General features: G+C 39.4%; 1 protein-coding gene across 1 annotated transcript; it reads right to left on the minus strand.

The window, feature by feature from the left end:
• Nucleotides 1–306: 306 nt before the first annotated feature.
• On the minus strand, nucleotides 307–7,788 carry FGB (fibrinogen beta chain). Its single transcript, XM_051790629.1, has 8 exons — nucleotides 7,623–7,788; nucleotides 5,848–6,051; nucleotides 4,431–4,614; nucleotides 3,615–3,842; nucleotides 2,890–3,003; nucleotides 2,247–2,369; nucleotides 1,775–2,060; nucleotides 307–893 (listed from the first exon to the last, which is right to left on the minus strand). Exons 1-8 carry the CDS (start codon nucleotides 7,695–7,697, stop codon nucleotides 665–667), a joined length of 1,443 nt encoding a protein of 480 aa, XP_051646589.1. The 5' UTR covers nucleotides 7,698–7,788; the 3' UTR covers nucleotides 307–664.
• Nucleotides 7,789–12,805: the final 5,017 nt, after the last annotated feature.

Raw genomic sequence — 12,805 nt, forward strand, 5'->3', positions numbered from 1 at the left:
ATTGTGTGAAAGACATACTGTATTTTATTCTATAATAAAAGGATATGGGGTGGTGGGAGGGATATTAAGAGGCACAGTGTGTGAACCAGGTCCCAGAAAAGGGCATATTTTATCCAGTGTACAGGATATGAGCTGAGTGGTGACCTACCCATTTGTTCAATACTATCTTTTCACTTCATTCCTGCTCAACTTGTTAAGCAGGTAGTTATTGTTACTTATAAAAGAAAATAACTGTCCCTTATTTAGGGGAATGTGTTTCCTTCTCCCCAGATTATACATAAATAATTAGGAACCATGTGAAAAATATTTTAGTTTTAAGACTTTAATTTTTAGAAAACATTTTAAAATAATGCTCTCCCTCTTTAAAAGTGGTATAGAAGACCTTTGTAAAAGAGCAAAACAAGTTGGGTTGGGGTTTTCAGTGTTATTCTATACTAGTTAATTCTGTCTTATGAACAAATGAAAAATGGAATACACTTGTAAGTTATCTTTATCAGTCAGTTTTTGATTTACATTTGACATAGCTTTTCACTTTAGGTCACAATATGCTTGTATATACATATTTATTTTTCATGTGTAAAGACAAGCCTAAATATCATGCTCAAAAGATAACCACGTACAAATACTAAAAGGAAATCCCTGATTCTGCACACTTTGATAACGGTTATTGTGGAAAGTATGGCCGGATTTTCATGCTCATCTTCTTCATGGAATACCATGACCCTTTCCAGTTCATCCATACAACACCATCATCTGTACCATGTTTTGCCATATCCCAGCTGTAGGTCCCTCCCCAGTAGTATCTGCCATTGGGGTTGGCTGAGTGGCAGCGGTTGTACCACCATCCACCACCATCTTCTTTGGAGCACTGTTTTCTTGGGTCTGCAGTTGACCTGATGAGGGGGAAAAAATGTGTTGAGAGTAACAGATATCATATAAGCAAACAGATCAACACAGTACAGACACCTGCCCATATACTGAAATTTTCAAACCATAATAAACATTTAAACTCCTCTCTGAACTTTCTGTAAAAGCTTGACCATCTCAAGTGTATGCTACACAGTGCACTTGGAAGGTGAAGCAGCTAAGAAAAAATAGTTAAATTCTAGCTGCATCTCTTTGGGAATGTCATTTTAGTTTATTGATTGATAACTACAATTACTTGCAGTTCATAACGATAATTACAATATCAATGAAATTTAAAGATAGAAAACAATGAGAAATGTATGTCTAATCTAAACAATTCCTTTATTCATGACTATGTAATTAGGTACTAAGCAGAGTTTAGAGATATGGTGCTCAATTATGTACTTTACAACTGAGTTCCTGTCTTCTGAGTAGGCAGAACTTTGTCTCTTCAATGGACATGCTACCTGTCTCTTTCTTCAGGAACCATTATAGGTTACTGGAGAGAGCATCAATATTCCTACTTAGCAAGACAGTGTCCTCAGCACTGCCGCCATCAGTCTCTGACAATGAACATATCGCATCCAGATTTGCTGATTTGCCTACGGTAAGTAATTCAATAAAATTGAATCAATACAATTCAGCATGCTTGCTTCTTACTTGGCTGTGGAATGTCACTAACCTAATACACAGTTTTACCCGTCCTTGGCTACACCAAGGGAATCGCATGGACGTTTGGCTGCTGGCTTGCAGGGATAAAACATATTTCGAGATATTACGACAACTAACATAAAATTAGAGAAATATTCTATATTCAGCTCTATTTTAAGCTCTATTTTTATTTTAAATGTTTAGTGTGAGTACATACCATCCATCGTTGTCTCTGTCATAAGTACTGAAGAACATGCCATTGTGAATTGTCATTGTCCTGTTTTCTCCATGCACTTGTGAAGCTCCTTCCATTAGTGCATTGCCTGCATTGCCTTTGTAGTTACTAATTGAAAGCTGATACTTGTTTCCTTCATTCTGTATGGTGAAACCTCCATAATGAGCTGATACCTTATCACCATTCCAGTCCTCCATTTCAATTAAAACTTCAGTGGGCCCTATTTTGGTAAGCTGGCTGATCTTGTCATTTCCAAGCCAATATTCACCTGAGAAGCAACAAGTGAGAACTCCGTGAAATAGACTTCCCAATATACTTCAAGGCAACTTTATTATTTGCCAATGGGTCTACTGAAGTGGATTAGTTAATTTCAAGAAAGTCAAAGAGCTTCAAAAAATAGGATCAAACAGTTTCAGTAAGAAGAGCTCTTTGAGTTTCACGCTGTGTGTTTTACCTGGTGTATCACAGTAGTTCTTCCCTCCACTCTTTGCAAGATTTCCAAATCCTTTTTTATATTGATCCCATCTTCTCCCAAAATTAACACTGCCATCCTGGCGGTTCTGAATCAAAGTCCAGCCTACAGGAGCAACAGTATTTACATTAAATTGCCAGTACAAAAGGAGCATCAACCATTAAGATACAGTCCTTCTAACTTCATCTCAGGACAAGAAGAGCATATGGCTTCCTTGCAGCAGGTCATTCACTGCTTATGAGCTCAGCTTTGCCATTTTTGCTCACGCTTAAGTAGTACCTTGCTTCATAAGGAAAGGTGAAAAAAAGCAGAACCCGAAGGAATGCCCTGGTCTTTTGTCTAGCACATAGTAGCGAGGTAAGAAATGAACCAGACTCTCCTTGTCTGCCCACCTCGTCCATTCTGGCCATACTAAGATACCTACACTATTTATTTCCAGTTTCCTTATAGAAGTATCCTACTGTGCATCAGCAGATGACCAACGAGACTTTCCTGAATGAGTCAGACTAAATTCTCAAGTAATTACAAAAGGTATCACTTGTTTGTATAAAATGCAAATTACTAATTATCTTTTGTATCATTCATATTAATTATTATTTTAACAATATAATTATTTCACACTAACCTCCATTATCTGTTTCCATGTCACAGTATACTCTGTATGGTGTGACAAAAGGATCTGGCTGGATGAGGTACATTTCAGATGTCTCGCCTCCCTTTCTGATTATATCCTCACATTCTGCAAGAACAAACCGGAGACTGTTACTGGAAGAGCTGTGAACTTCTCCAACCCTCTTCTTATCCTTTGGTTTGCTGATTATAAGGGAAAAATTTTAAATATATATATATTATTCTATTTTCATTTTGATTTCTGTGACACATCAAGTAAAAGAACCAGGGAAGAAAGAACAATGCACCCACATTGTTCAGCTTTTCCAAATAGGAATTTCTAGGACTTCAAACTGAGTGATGGAAGACTATATACTTTACAATGAATTTTTGAAGTAGACAAGCTTGTGAAATAAGAATCAACCTTTCTTGACTGAAAAAAATCAAAAGTACAACTATGATCGTCACAAATGTATCACATCCACCTTACAAAGACCCTGAATCACATATTTCTTTAAAATGCTACTGGCCACTTGTGAAGACTGATATGGGGTAAGAGGATTTTTGGTCTGACCAATATAGGCATCCATAAAAGTTTTCTTTTTCATCTAGGATCATTTTCCGTCTTTCCTGCTCTCCTAATCAATTGCACAGGCTTCACAAACCAACTGAATGATACCTCTATCAGTTTTCACAGTGATATAAGTGGGAGAAAAGATGTCATAATAGTTGAATGAGTACCTTTGCCTGAAACCACTGGAATATTACAGGAAACAACACATGGGGAACGGCAGTAGTCCACCTGGGTTGCAATGGCATTTTCCAGTTTTTGGATCTTTTTGTGTAAAGAATCCACAACTGCACGAAGGACCCTGAGGCTAGATGGGATGTTATTATCCAGATTATCCTTTATATAATTATAATGCAATTCCACTTCTGTGTTGTACTGAGAAAGTAAATCCTCATTGTCTAGGAAAGCAAAGAGACGAAAAGCAAATTAGTTTTCAACATATTTTCCAGTTAGGAAATGCAGAGCAATCTGTAAGTACAATTTGAGATGCCACTTCTTTCCTTAGCAGGGAGGAAGGATAGGTATTTCTTTTGTTTAATTTTCTACAGTGTGCAAAAACTATGCAGATATTCTCAGGAAAGTGGTACATGTATACTGTTGTTTCTTTGCTAGCTAATAGATTTATCAGTGGTGCTATCTTCTGCCAAAGAGCTATAATTCACCAACCTCTTTCTGGGCAACCATGGTGCCAAGCCAGAGGCTGGTCATAAATGGATTGGATGGACATAGGAAAGCAGGTAAGGGGGTACACAAGACCCTTACATTTAGGGGCCTTATATGAATCTTGCTTTAGTATAAGATCCATTCCTTTGCCTCTCTCAAAGGTTTTTTTAAGATTTAAGAGGACCTGGTCATGGAAACCTGCTTTGCAGGTATTGCACTGTATTTTTAATTTTTTTTTTAAAGAAGTCCACTAACAAGTAACTGTAGGAATTCCAATGAAACTCCAATACCATTTACACGAGTAATTAATAGAAATAGCATACCCTTTCTTTGTTTTTGCCTCTTTGTCAGTTTATCTTCTAGAACAGTCACATATTCGAAGAAAGTTGAAGAGCTGTCAGACAGTTTGCTCACTTTATCTTTTAGATCACGAACAACTGGTTTCACATTCTTTTCCTGTTTTAGCAGTGTAGTTCGTAGCTCACATCCAGTTGGACACAGTACTCCCTTAAAAGAAGCAAAAAGGACTGTGAATAAAAGTCAAGATTAAAAAGTTCTAATCCTGTCAGTGAACAACCATACCTTTGAATGCACTGACAAATTTGTAATGTGAGACCAGATATTTAAGTGTCTAGATAAGGAATCCAGATATTCAACTTGCACAAAGAAGCTGCACTCTGAAGGTTGGGAAGGAGTCTGGAGTCCCTCAGGAGCACACTTTTTTGAAGCTTTTGAGAAAAGCCCTCTCTCTTCACACTTTTTTGGTCCCCTGTCTGTTTTTCCCTTTTCTGCACTGTTAAATGTTCATTGTGTTAAGCCACCTGAACTATGACTAAAGCCTGTCAGGAATTACCTGGTGCCTGTGCATGTTTATGTCTACCCCTTTCCTCTCTAACTGGCATCAGAGAATCAATCACATTCTCTACACATTGTTGTATGTATCTCTCATGAAATGAGAGAAGCTGAGCACCATTGCTTCTACAGTAGGTGCTGCACCATCAAGGACAGCAGTGTTTTAAAAAGAGATGGGAAATTCTGACATTCCGTGAGAACCAAAATACTCAGGCAGCATGGGACTCTACCACAACCATGTATTCATTAAGCTTTAGCAGACTTCATTTGTTGGCAACCTCCACACTCAAATCTGCTCTCAGACAGTAGGATGTCTCTCAGCACCGTCACAGCTTGCATTTTCCAGCAGGGAGCACAGGAGGGACCATGGGATAAACTACTGCAAGGCAGCAAGGTGTGTACTAGCTCTCAGAATGCTTGTATGCTCTTCTGTAAGAGCTGGGGCAGTGACCGATGGTAAACTATAGTTACATCTTGAAACTAGTTTTAAGAAAGACAAGGGAAATTGATTTTTTTTTTGGTTCCTAGGATTCCTTAAGATTATCTGAAATTGAAGCCAGTGCTTCTGCAGAGGGTTTTCTGTCCTTAGTAGTTACCTATGCAAAGCCACATGGAAGGGACAGACTAACCCACAGATACTTCCTTTCCTCATTTATGGTTCAACTCTCATCTTCCCATCTTCACTGTAGGTGGACTCTGTGACTAATCCCATGGACTCTGTGACATTACTTTTCTGAATGCAGTCCTAGCAAATGCAAGCAAAATGGAGAAAACCCAGACTGCTTTAAATGAACAACTGCCCCTCAATTGTCAGAGAAAACTCTGTGTTGGGTGTACTAGAAGAAAAGGACAGTATGTCACCAGCTGTCTCAACAGGCAGACACCTACCATCTCCTCCAGAGGATGCTTGCAGCCACCAGCATCGGGATAGATGATACGTTCTTTCTTTTCCCCCTTCTTCCCTGGTTTTGGGGGCCGGCGCCGGTATCCAGGCCCACTGATGGGAGGTGCCACAGGTCGGAGCGTGGGGGCCATCTCCCGCCTTTTGTCCACAGGTCGGTGGCCCCGAACGCCTAACAGAGGGGTGTCATCCTGCAGAGCCAGGGGGAGAGAAAACTCTCTGAATCTGGGATTGCTGTTGTAAAATGGGATGCACAGGGTGGAGGCATCTGTTCAGCACTCTTTAGTATTTTAAACAGCAAAGAAAGCCATGGAGTGGAATGAAAAAAGCCATAACAGAAATATTATAATGATATTATGTAAAAGTCATTGCTATGCCCGCCCTTGTAAGACTAGTCACACTCCCTCTACCTAAATACAGATAAACTAAAAAGTCTTCAAACCTAAGTAAAACAATATTTCAATAGCCAATTTTAACCAAGGAATAAATTTTCTATAGTTCAGAGACACTAAGCACCACAAAACTTGAAGTAGTAGGATACAAAATAAATAAATAAATAAAGTAATTAGAAATCCTTGAGGCTAGGAAGCATATTCTGCAGCACATAATCAGTGTCACAGTTTTTTATTGGGCTACAGGAATATTTGTAAGGGCTCAGAAAATCAGGCCACAGTCAAATACATCATCGGGTCTCAGGCCACCTGCCAGCTATTAACTGATGAAATTAGGAAAAGCATTCGATAATATCCCTCAGAGTAGGTTTTCACAGCTCCCTCTGATGCATACTTTCCCCACATCTGCCAGAAATGGGAACATCTAAAAGGTTGAGTAGGGAAAACGGGTCTGGTCCCTAAGCACTTGTTCAAACTAAACTATTTAAATTAAGAGTTGTTTGAACCACTGAATCAAAACCTATGGCCATCTCCAATCCCACTCAAACTTAGCTGCAAATGACAAACATTTGCAAGGATCCAGGATTAGAGGCTTCAAGTGGTTTCAAAATAGGCAGCATACAAAACACAGAATTGCTGAAAATGATTTAACACATTAGTGTTAGCAGTAGTCAATATACAAACACAAATGCTGAGATTGTATAAGAGAGAAAATCTGACTGCCCTGACCTATTTAATTTTGCGGGGATTTTTGAACTATAAAAAAAATGTACCAAGACTCTAAATTGTGTTTCCCATTAAAATATTTTACTTAAGCAAAAATAAATATGTTAAGCCAAGTTAAATATGTTTAGACTGATTGCTCTTTTGTTTAGCAATTGTTACCACTCTGTTTCCAATGTAAAGCTATATGAACTGGCAGTTTATTTGGTTTTGCTTTTTTTCAATGTCTGCTGGATCACTGTCTTTGAGGCAGGACATGATTAATTACACATTTCTACTTCTTTGTACCTAAGACTAATTGTTTGTAACATCATATGTCAACACTACTAAATTAATATCCTTAAATAAATTTGGATAATATAACTAATATGAAATAACTAATCTTACCATCAAACATCCTTCATCCTCTAGAGAAAAAGAAATAGGAAGAAAATATCTCCAAACTCAGAAAATAACTATTGTGCAGTTACATATATAAAGGTTATTTTTTGAACACTTCACGTGGAACAGAACATGCATTGATCATCTTTTCCCACAGCTTCTAACTTAGCTAACTCACATGAGCTAAGACATGCATGCAACTAAATTAAATTAAATTAATTATTAATTATTAATTATTAATTATTAATCAATATCAGTATTACAACCTCATCGTCATAGTCAATAGAGCCCTGGGATTTAACGGAGGAAACACAGAGCAGGAACAGCAGGAGCAGTCTCATGGTACTGGCTTGCTTGAGCAGCTCAGGGACCTTCTCTCAGCAGCAGCTCTGACGGGGAGAGGTTCCCTCTGTTCCTATATATATTGGAGGCATCACTAATTTCCTGCTTTGTGGGGATAGGACTAACCCTTCTGAGCAATCACTGTTTCTCTGTTAATATTCAACCTTTCTCTTCCCTGCATGCCTGGATACATGTTGTTGAGCAATTTCTCTGGATGACCCTTATCTATATGTCCCAGAGACCTCTGTTGATGCTGGCATCAAATACATGTTCAAATTCTTGAAAGTACCTCCTGCTCAGATTACACAAGGTTACCATTTTCTCAAAAATCATGAGTCTTTTAAAATAGCTGAAAAAGTGGACCAAAAAAAAATCATCACATCACACTATGATGTTTCCTTTTCTTCTCTCTGTTGAAAATGTGAATGTTTCAGAGATATACTAAATTTGAAGTAAACTCACATCATACAGATTGGTACATTTTTCTAAATAGTTCTGATGGTGCCTGTCTGAAGGTATGCAAATCTTTGGGTCTTTTTACATGTAAGTAAAAAAAAAGTATATTATATTAATTACATTAATAGTTTCGAATGAAAACAATTATTTGATCTATTAAAGATCAGATGAATACTGTAAGCATAAACCAACATTATTCAGTTAGTTTTGCCTTGTAGTATTGTAAATGAACTAAAGTAATTATATTTTACATATTAGTTTGCCGGTTTCCTTTTTTAATACAAAAACTATATCTGTCAAATATTATTTAAATATTTTAAATAATCTTTTAAGAGAATACAGCATGAAGTTACTCAAAATCATAGTGGAACACTCAAACATTCTTTCTGATGTTTTATAAGAGGTTTCATATCACTGCTCATGTTAGCAGAGTTTTAATATTTCAGTGTTTTTATCCTGTAATTTTCTGGCACATTATAAATGATTATAGTGTACTGAATTAAATAAAATGTGCCAAGTGAGAGGCAGCACACTTCTTTGAAGTCATTCACATCAATAACTAAACATACAAAGGGACGCAAACTGTGGTCTGAACTTCCATTTCAAAGACTTACTTGATGGAGTGGAAGATTTTACGGAAAGCAAAAATAAGAACAGCTAAAATTGATTGGTTTAAGCCCTTTTCCTGTATTTCTGCTGTTGTCAGAATTCTAGTAAACTGCAGAGGTTCAACGTGACTGGTTTAATCATTAAACAGTTTGGACCAAAATCAGCCATGGCTCAAGGAGCTCTAACTCCACTGAATTTGATCTCTTGCATGAGGACATGACCAGCACTATTAGATTTGGAAGAACACAAACTTCTCCCTATGGGCACTAAAAAGATCTGTCTAAGGCCAAAGCTGACATCATTGACATATTATTTCCTCTTATGGATGCTAGCCAAGATATTATCATTGATTCTAGGCATCTCCTAACCTTAAATGCATGCATAAACCTTTCCCTCCATGTACCTCTGAGGGAAGTTCAGTAACCCTCATCTTACATGTAAAGAAGGGACATAGTCATTTTGAACCCTTGCCCTGGGCTTTAGTACAGCAGAACTAAAACAAGGTCTCACTAGTCCTGAGCTAGAAACTTAAATTATCCTGGATCAGTTCACACAGATCTTAATTAAATACATTATATTTGTCCAAAATTCATTTTGAAACCATCAACATGTTCTTAAGTAACTTATGGTGTCCTCCCTCAGGCATTAAGCCCTCTTTGGCTTCCAATGAAGAAGCGTGGCTGTGTCTGCGTAGAGGATGTCGGAGACTGGATGACAGGGGAACCCCCAAGCCATCTGCAGAGTCCCAGCATGGGAAATCCCTAGGCTTATTCTGCCTTCAGATGGGACTTCTCCTTTGAAACGCAGCCTTTGCCCCTCCCAGCTCCAGTACTTTTTATCGGCTTCCCAAGGAGAGAGTGGTTGTGTCTCCCCAAGGATTCACCATGGACATCATGTGTATGTCATACCACAGCAGGTTTGCAGCTACATGCCAAATGACCAGATGCCCCAGGGCAGGGGCCTTGTCTGCACTGCAAATGTTTTGCTTGGAGATTTTTATCAGCAAAAACAGTCCAAATTTGGAATGGCATACAGAGGATTCTATGCGGGCAAACATACATATATATAGAGAGAAGCATTTTGGCAGCAGAAGGTAACCTGTGTTAGCATCTTGGTTATGAGATGTGATTTTTCTCTCATGCTTACAACCATTACAGTCAGGCTGACACATTCTAAGGATTGAATGAAGCCTTATGAAGAACCAAAACTATGACTCAGATTTCTTCTAAAAATGATATCAAAGAGACCTTATCTTCAAAACAGAACAACCTATCTTTTTCCCTTCATACTCCCTCCTCCAATTCATGTGGTTAATGAGAAAGAGTTCCCACAGTTAACGTGGTAGTGATACCACAACACACCTGCTAGAAACTGCAATAATAATACATCATGGACCTGATGGTGTTCCAGGACACCCCTTTGTACAGTATCTTCGTACTAAAAAGGCACTTACTGGCAGAGGCGTGTATGTGTTTTGAGGAATGACTGTTTGCTTGCTGCCCCCTGTGTTTGCTGTGCCAAGGTGTCTGCCAGTGAGGCAACTCTTTACACAAACCTCCTGTCCTTAGGGGAGTCGTGGTCACCAAATCATGGCTGAATGTACCCCCGAGGTGGTCTTGGGAAACAGAACCTTTTTGGCTGATGGTGAGCTATAGTGTTTACTAATTTTAATTTAAAAATAGCTGTTGATTTAGAAATGTCCTTTTAAACAACTAGTGTTGTAATAGTGCCAGCCTATGAAAAGAGTATTGTAAACCTAAATGTTCATCTCTGCTGTGATGAACACCCTCATTTCTTATTTGTTTTTACCGGTAGCAAATACTACTTCAAATGTTTCTCATAAATGATAATCAATTCTGTTTCCATGTTCTGGGAGCAAGCAAGTTCTAAAACATTAGTAAGTGGGCCTTAATACAACACCAAAAGCTCATGCAGCTGTAACTGACATGCAAGAACACATTCAGAAGCCACATATAACAAAACTAATAAAGTGCATATTCTTATTAATATTACTGACATGATTTATTGAAGTTTCAGGACTAAATTTCAGCTTAGACCATCTAGAAAAAAAATTATTAGAAAGATTAATTTGTCTTCTGATTTTCTAAAGCATTACAAGAACACCAGGAAACAAGTTGAGATTATAAATTTCCAAAGTGAATGTTTACTTGTAAAAAAATGAGAGCAACTACAGCAAATGCAGGGCCAGATGAATTCTAATAATAATAGTTATAAACAGCACAGTCAAGTTTTCTTGCTAAATATAAATGGAGATTTTTAAAATTTGCTATCAGAGCCTGTATTTCAAATTTGGTTTCCCTTAAAAAAGCAGTAAAAATAAGCCTGATTTCTTTCAACAGATGATAGAAAGGAAACATCTATGTCACTCTGTATGTTGCCAGAGGTTAGCCTTTAAACCATTTCCATGCATCAAATCCACCAGTCAACTGACTGATCAACAGGCACATGCTACTCTGTGTGTAAACTTAAAAAAATAAAAAAGACAAACCTCTTTGAAATCCCCTACCCCCCAAATCTCCCTTCAAATGTTGTGTATCTTCAATCTAACCTCACCAGCCCAAGAGGACATAACAGACTTGCCCCAGTTTGACACACTGCCCTGTGGAGTTTGCACTCCAGGTTGCACTTTAAGCAAAGGCAGGTGATGCTCCCCCTCCTTGAGATGTTGTGCTGACCTTTACTAGAGGCTTTGAAATCCAGCAGGGATTGCCAGCATCACCAGAGTGACTACCAAAATAGGTCGTCACGTTAAACACACCCCCTGGATGGCTGGGCTTTAAACTGAGCTGGCAATACTCTGCACTGTTAGTGGCACAATGTAATTGAAACCTTTCCCCCACCTCTGCCCACACCAGGAACTGGGGGTCAAAGACACTTGGAGCACATTTCCATCACTGTATCTTAAAAAACTAAATATAAACCACCAATGCAGCCATGAGAAATGAGTCACCTGCAGAAAAGACACGGTCATTATGTCAAGCAGGCAATTTTTTTGTCAGAAAGGATCTCAGGCTAATGCTGTCCTGTGGCAAATAAAGAGGTTTGGAACAACTGGTGTTCCATCGGATTACTTTTAGCCCAAATCAGTCTGTGAACTGCTCACAGCTCAGGCACGCAGACAGACAGAGTAAGTGGCTGGTGTAGTGGTAAAGAAGATGGTGTGACTGCAAAAGATGCACTTGCCAAATCTCAGGTATTGCTAGAGAGGATAAGACTTCCTGAATTTAAGAGCAAATGAGTATATGTGAAGTAAGTAGGTGCCTATTTGCAATTTGCAGATGCATTTGGTTATTCTCCTTATGAAGGGAAATGAAAAATCAGGTGGAATATCAGGATCCATTTGGAACAGAACTGTAACATCTGCCCTTTCACAACCTACTCTTTGCCATGAGATGCAAGGATTGCCAGCTCGTTCACATGCCTCAGTCTCCATCGAAATGAGGTCCTCTGGAGCTAAACTACTTATACTTTTCCCAAAAGATCAGCTATAATGGCTAGTACCCCATATCGCACCGGTTTTAAACCGTGTGGCTTTATCCTTGAGAACTTACGAGGAAAAAAAAAAAGCTTAAAAGCTGTTAAAAGCTGTAGCTGCACGACCTATACCACAACTGCAAGAAAAGCCGAGAATTTCTATAAAACCGGGCTGGCCAGGGCATCCTCAACCCCTCAGGGTGAGGAAGGGGCGCACACGCGTCACCCGCCCCGGGGCGGCAGCGCAGCCCCAGCCGCCTCTCCCAAAGCTGAGCACCGCCCTCTCCCGGCCGGGCCCGGCCCCGCAGCGCTGCCCCGGGAGGGTCCCCCCGAGCGGGGCCGGGCCCGGCACCTCCCCCGGGCACAGAGACACGGGGTGGGGAATGCTGGGAGGCACCAGCGTGGGGCATCTGCTCCAACCTCCCTGCTCCAGCAGGGTCATCCTGGAGCACATGGCACAGGATTGCGTCCAGACTGGGATATCTCCAGTGAGGGAGACTCCGCGACCTCTCTGGGCAACCTGTTCCTGTGCACGGGCACCTGCACA

The sequence above is a fragment of the Manacus candei genome, unplaced genomic scaffold (assembly GCF_025592945.1).
Source record: "Manacus candei isolate 608988 ecotype Guabito, Panama unplaced genomic scaffold, ASM2559294v1 h1tg000028l, whole genome shotgun sequence".
In the NCBI taxonomy this organism is placed as follows: domain Eukaryota; kingdom Metazoa; phylum Chordata; class Aves; order Passeriformes; family Pipridae; genus Manacus; species Manacus candei.

Bases quoted from the DNA above. Each gene is read 5' to 3' on its own strand.
- FGB (XM_051790629.1), bottom strand. From the start codon at position 7,697: ATGAGACTGCTCCTGCTGTTCCTGCTCTGTGTTTCCTCCGTTAAATCC. The intron at 3,004-3,614 runs GTACTCATTCAA...TTGTTCTTGCAG, and splicing joins TCCAGTGGTTTCAGGCAAAG to AATGTGAGGATATAATCAGA. The intron at 2,370-2,889 runs GTTAGTGTGAAA...TTGCTCCTGTAG, and splicing joins CATGGAAACAGATAATGGAG to GCTGGACTTTGATTCAGAAC.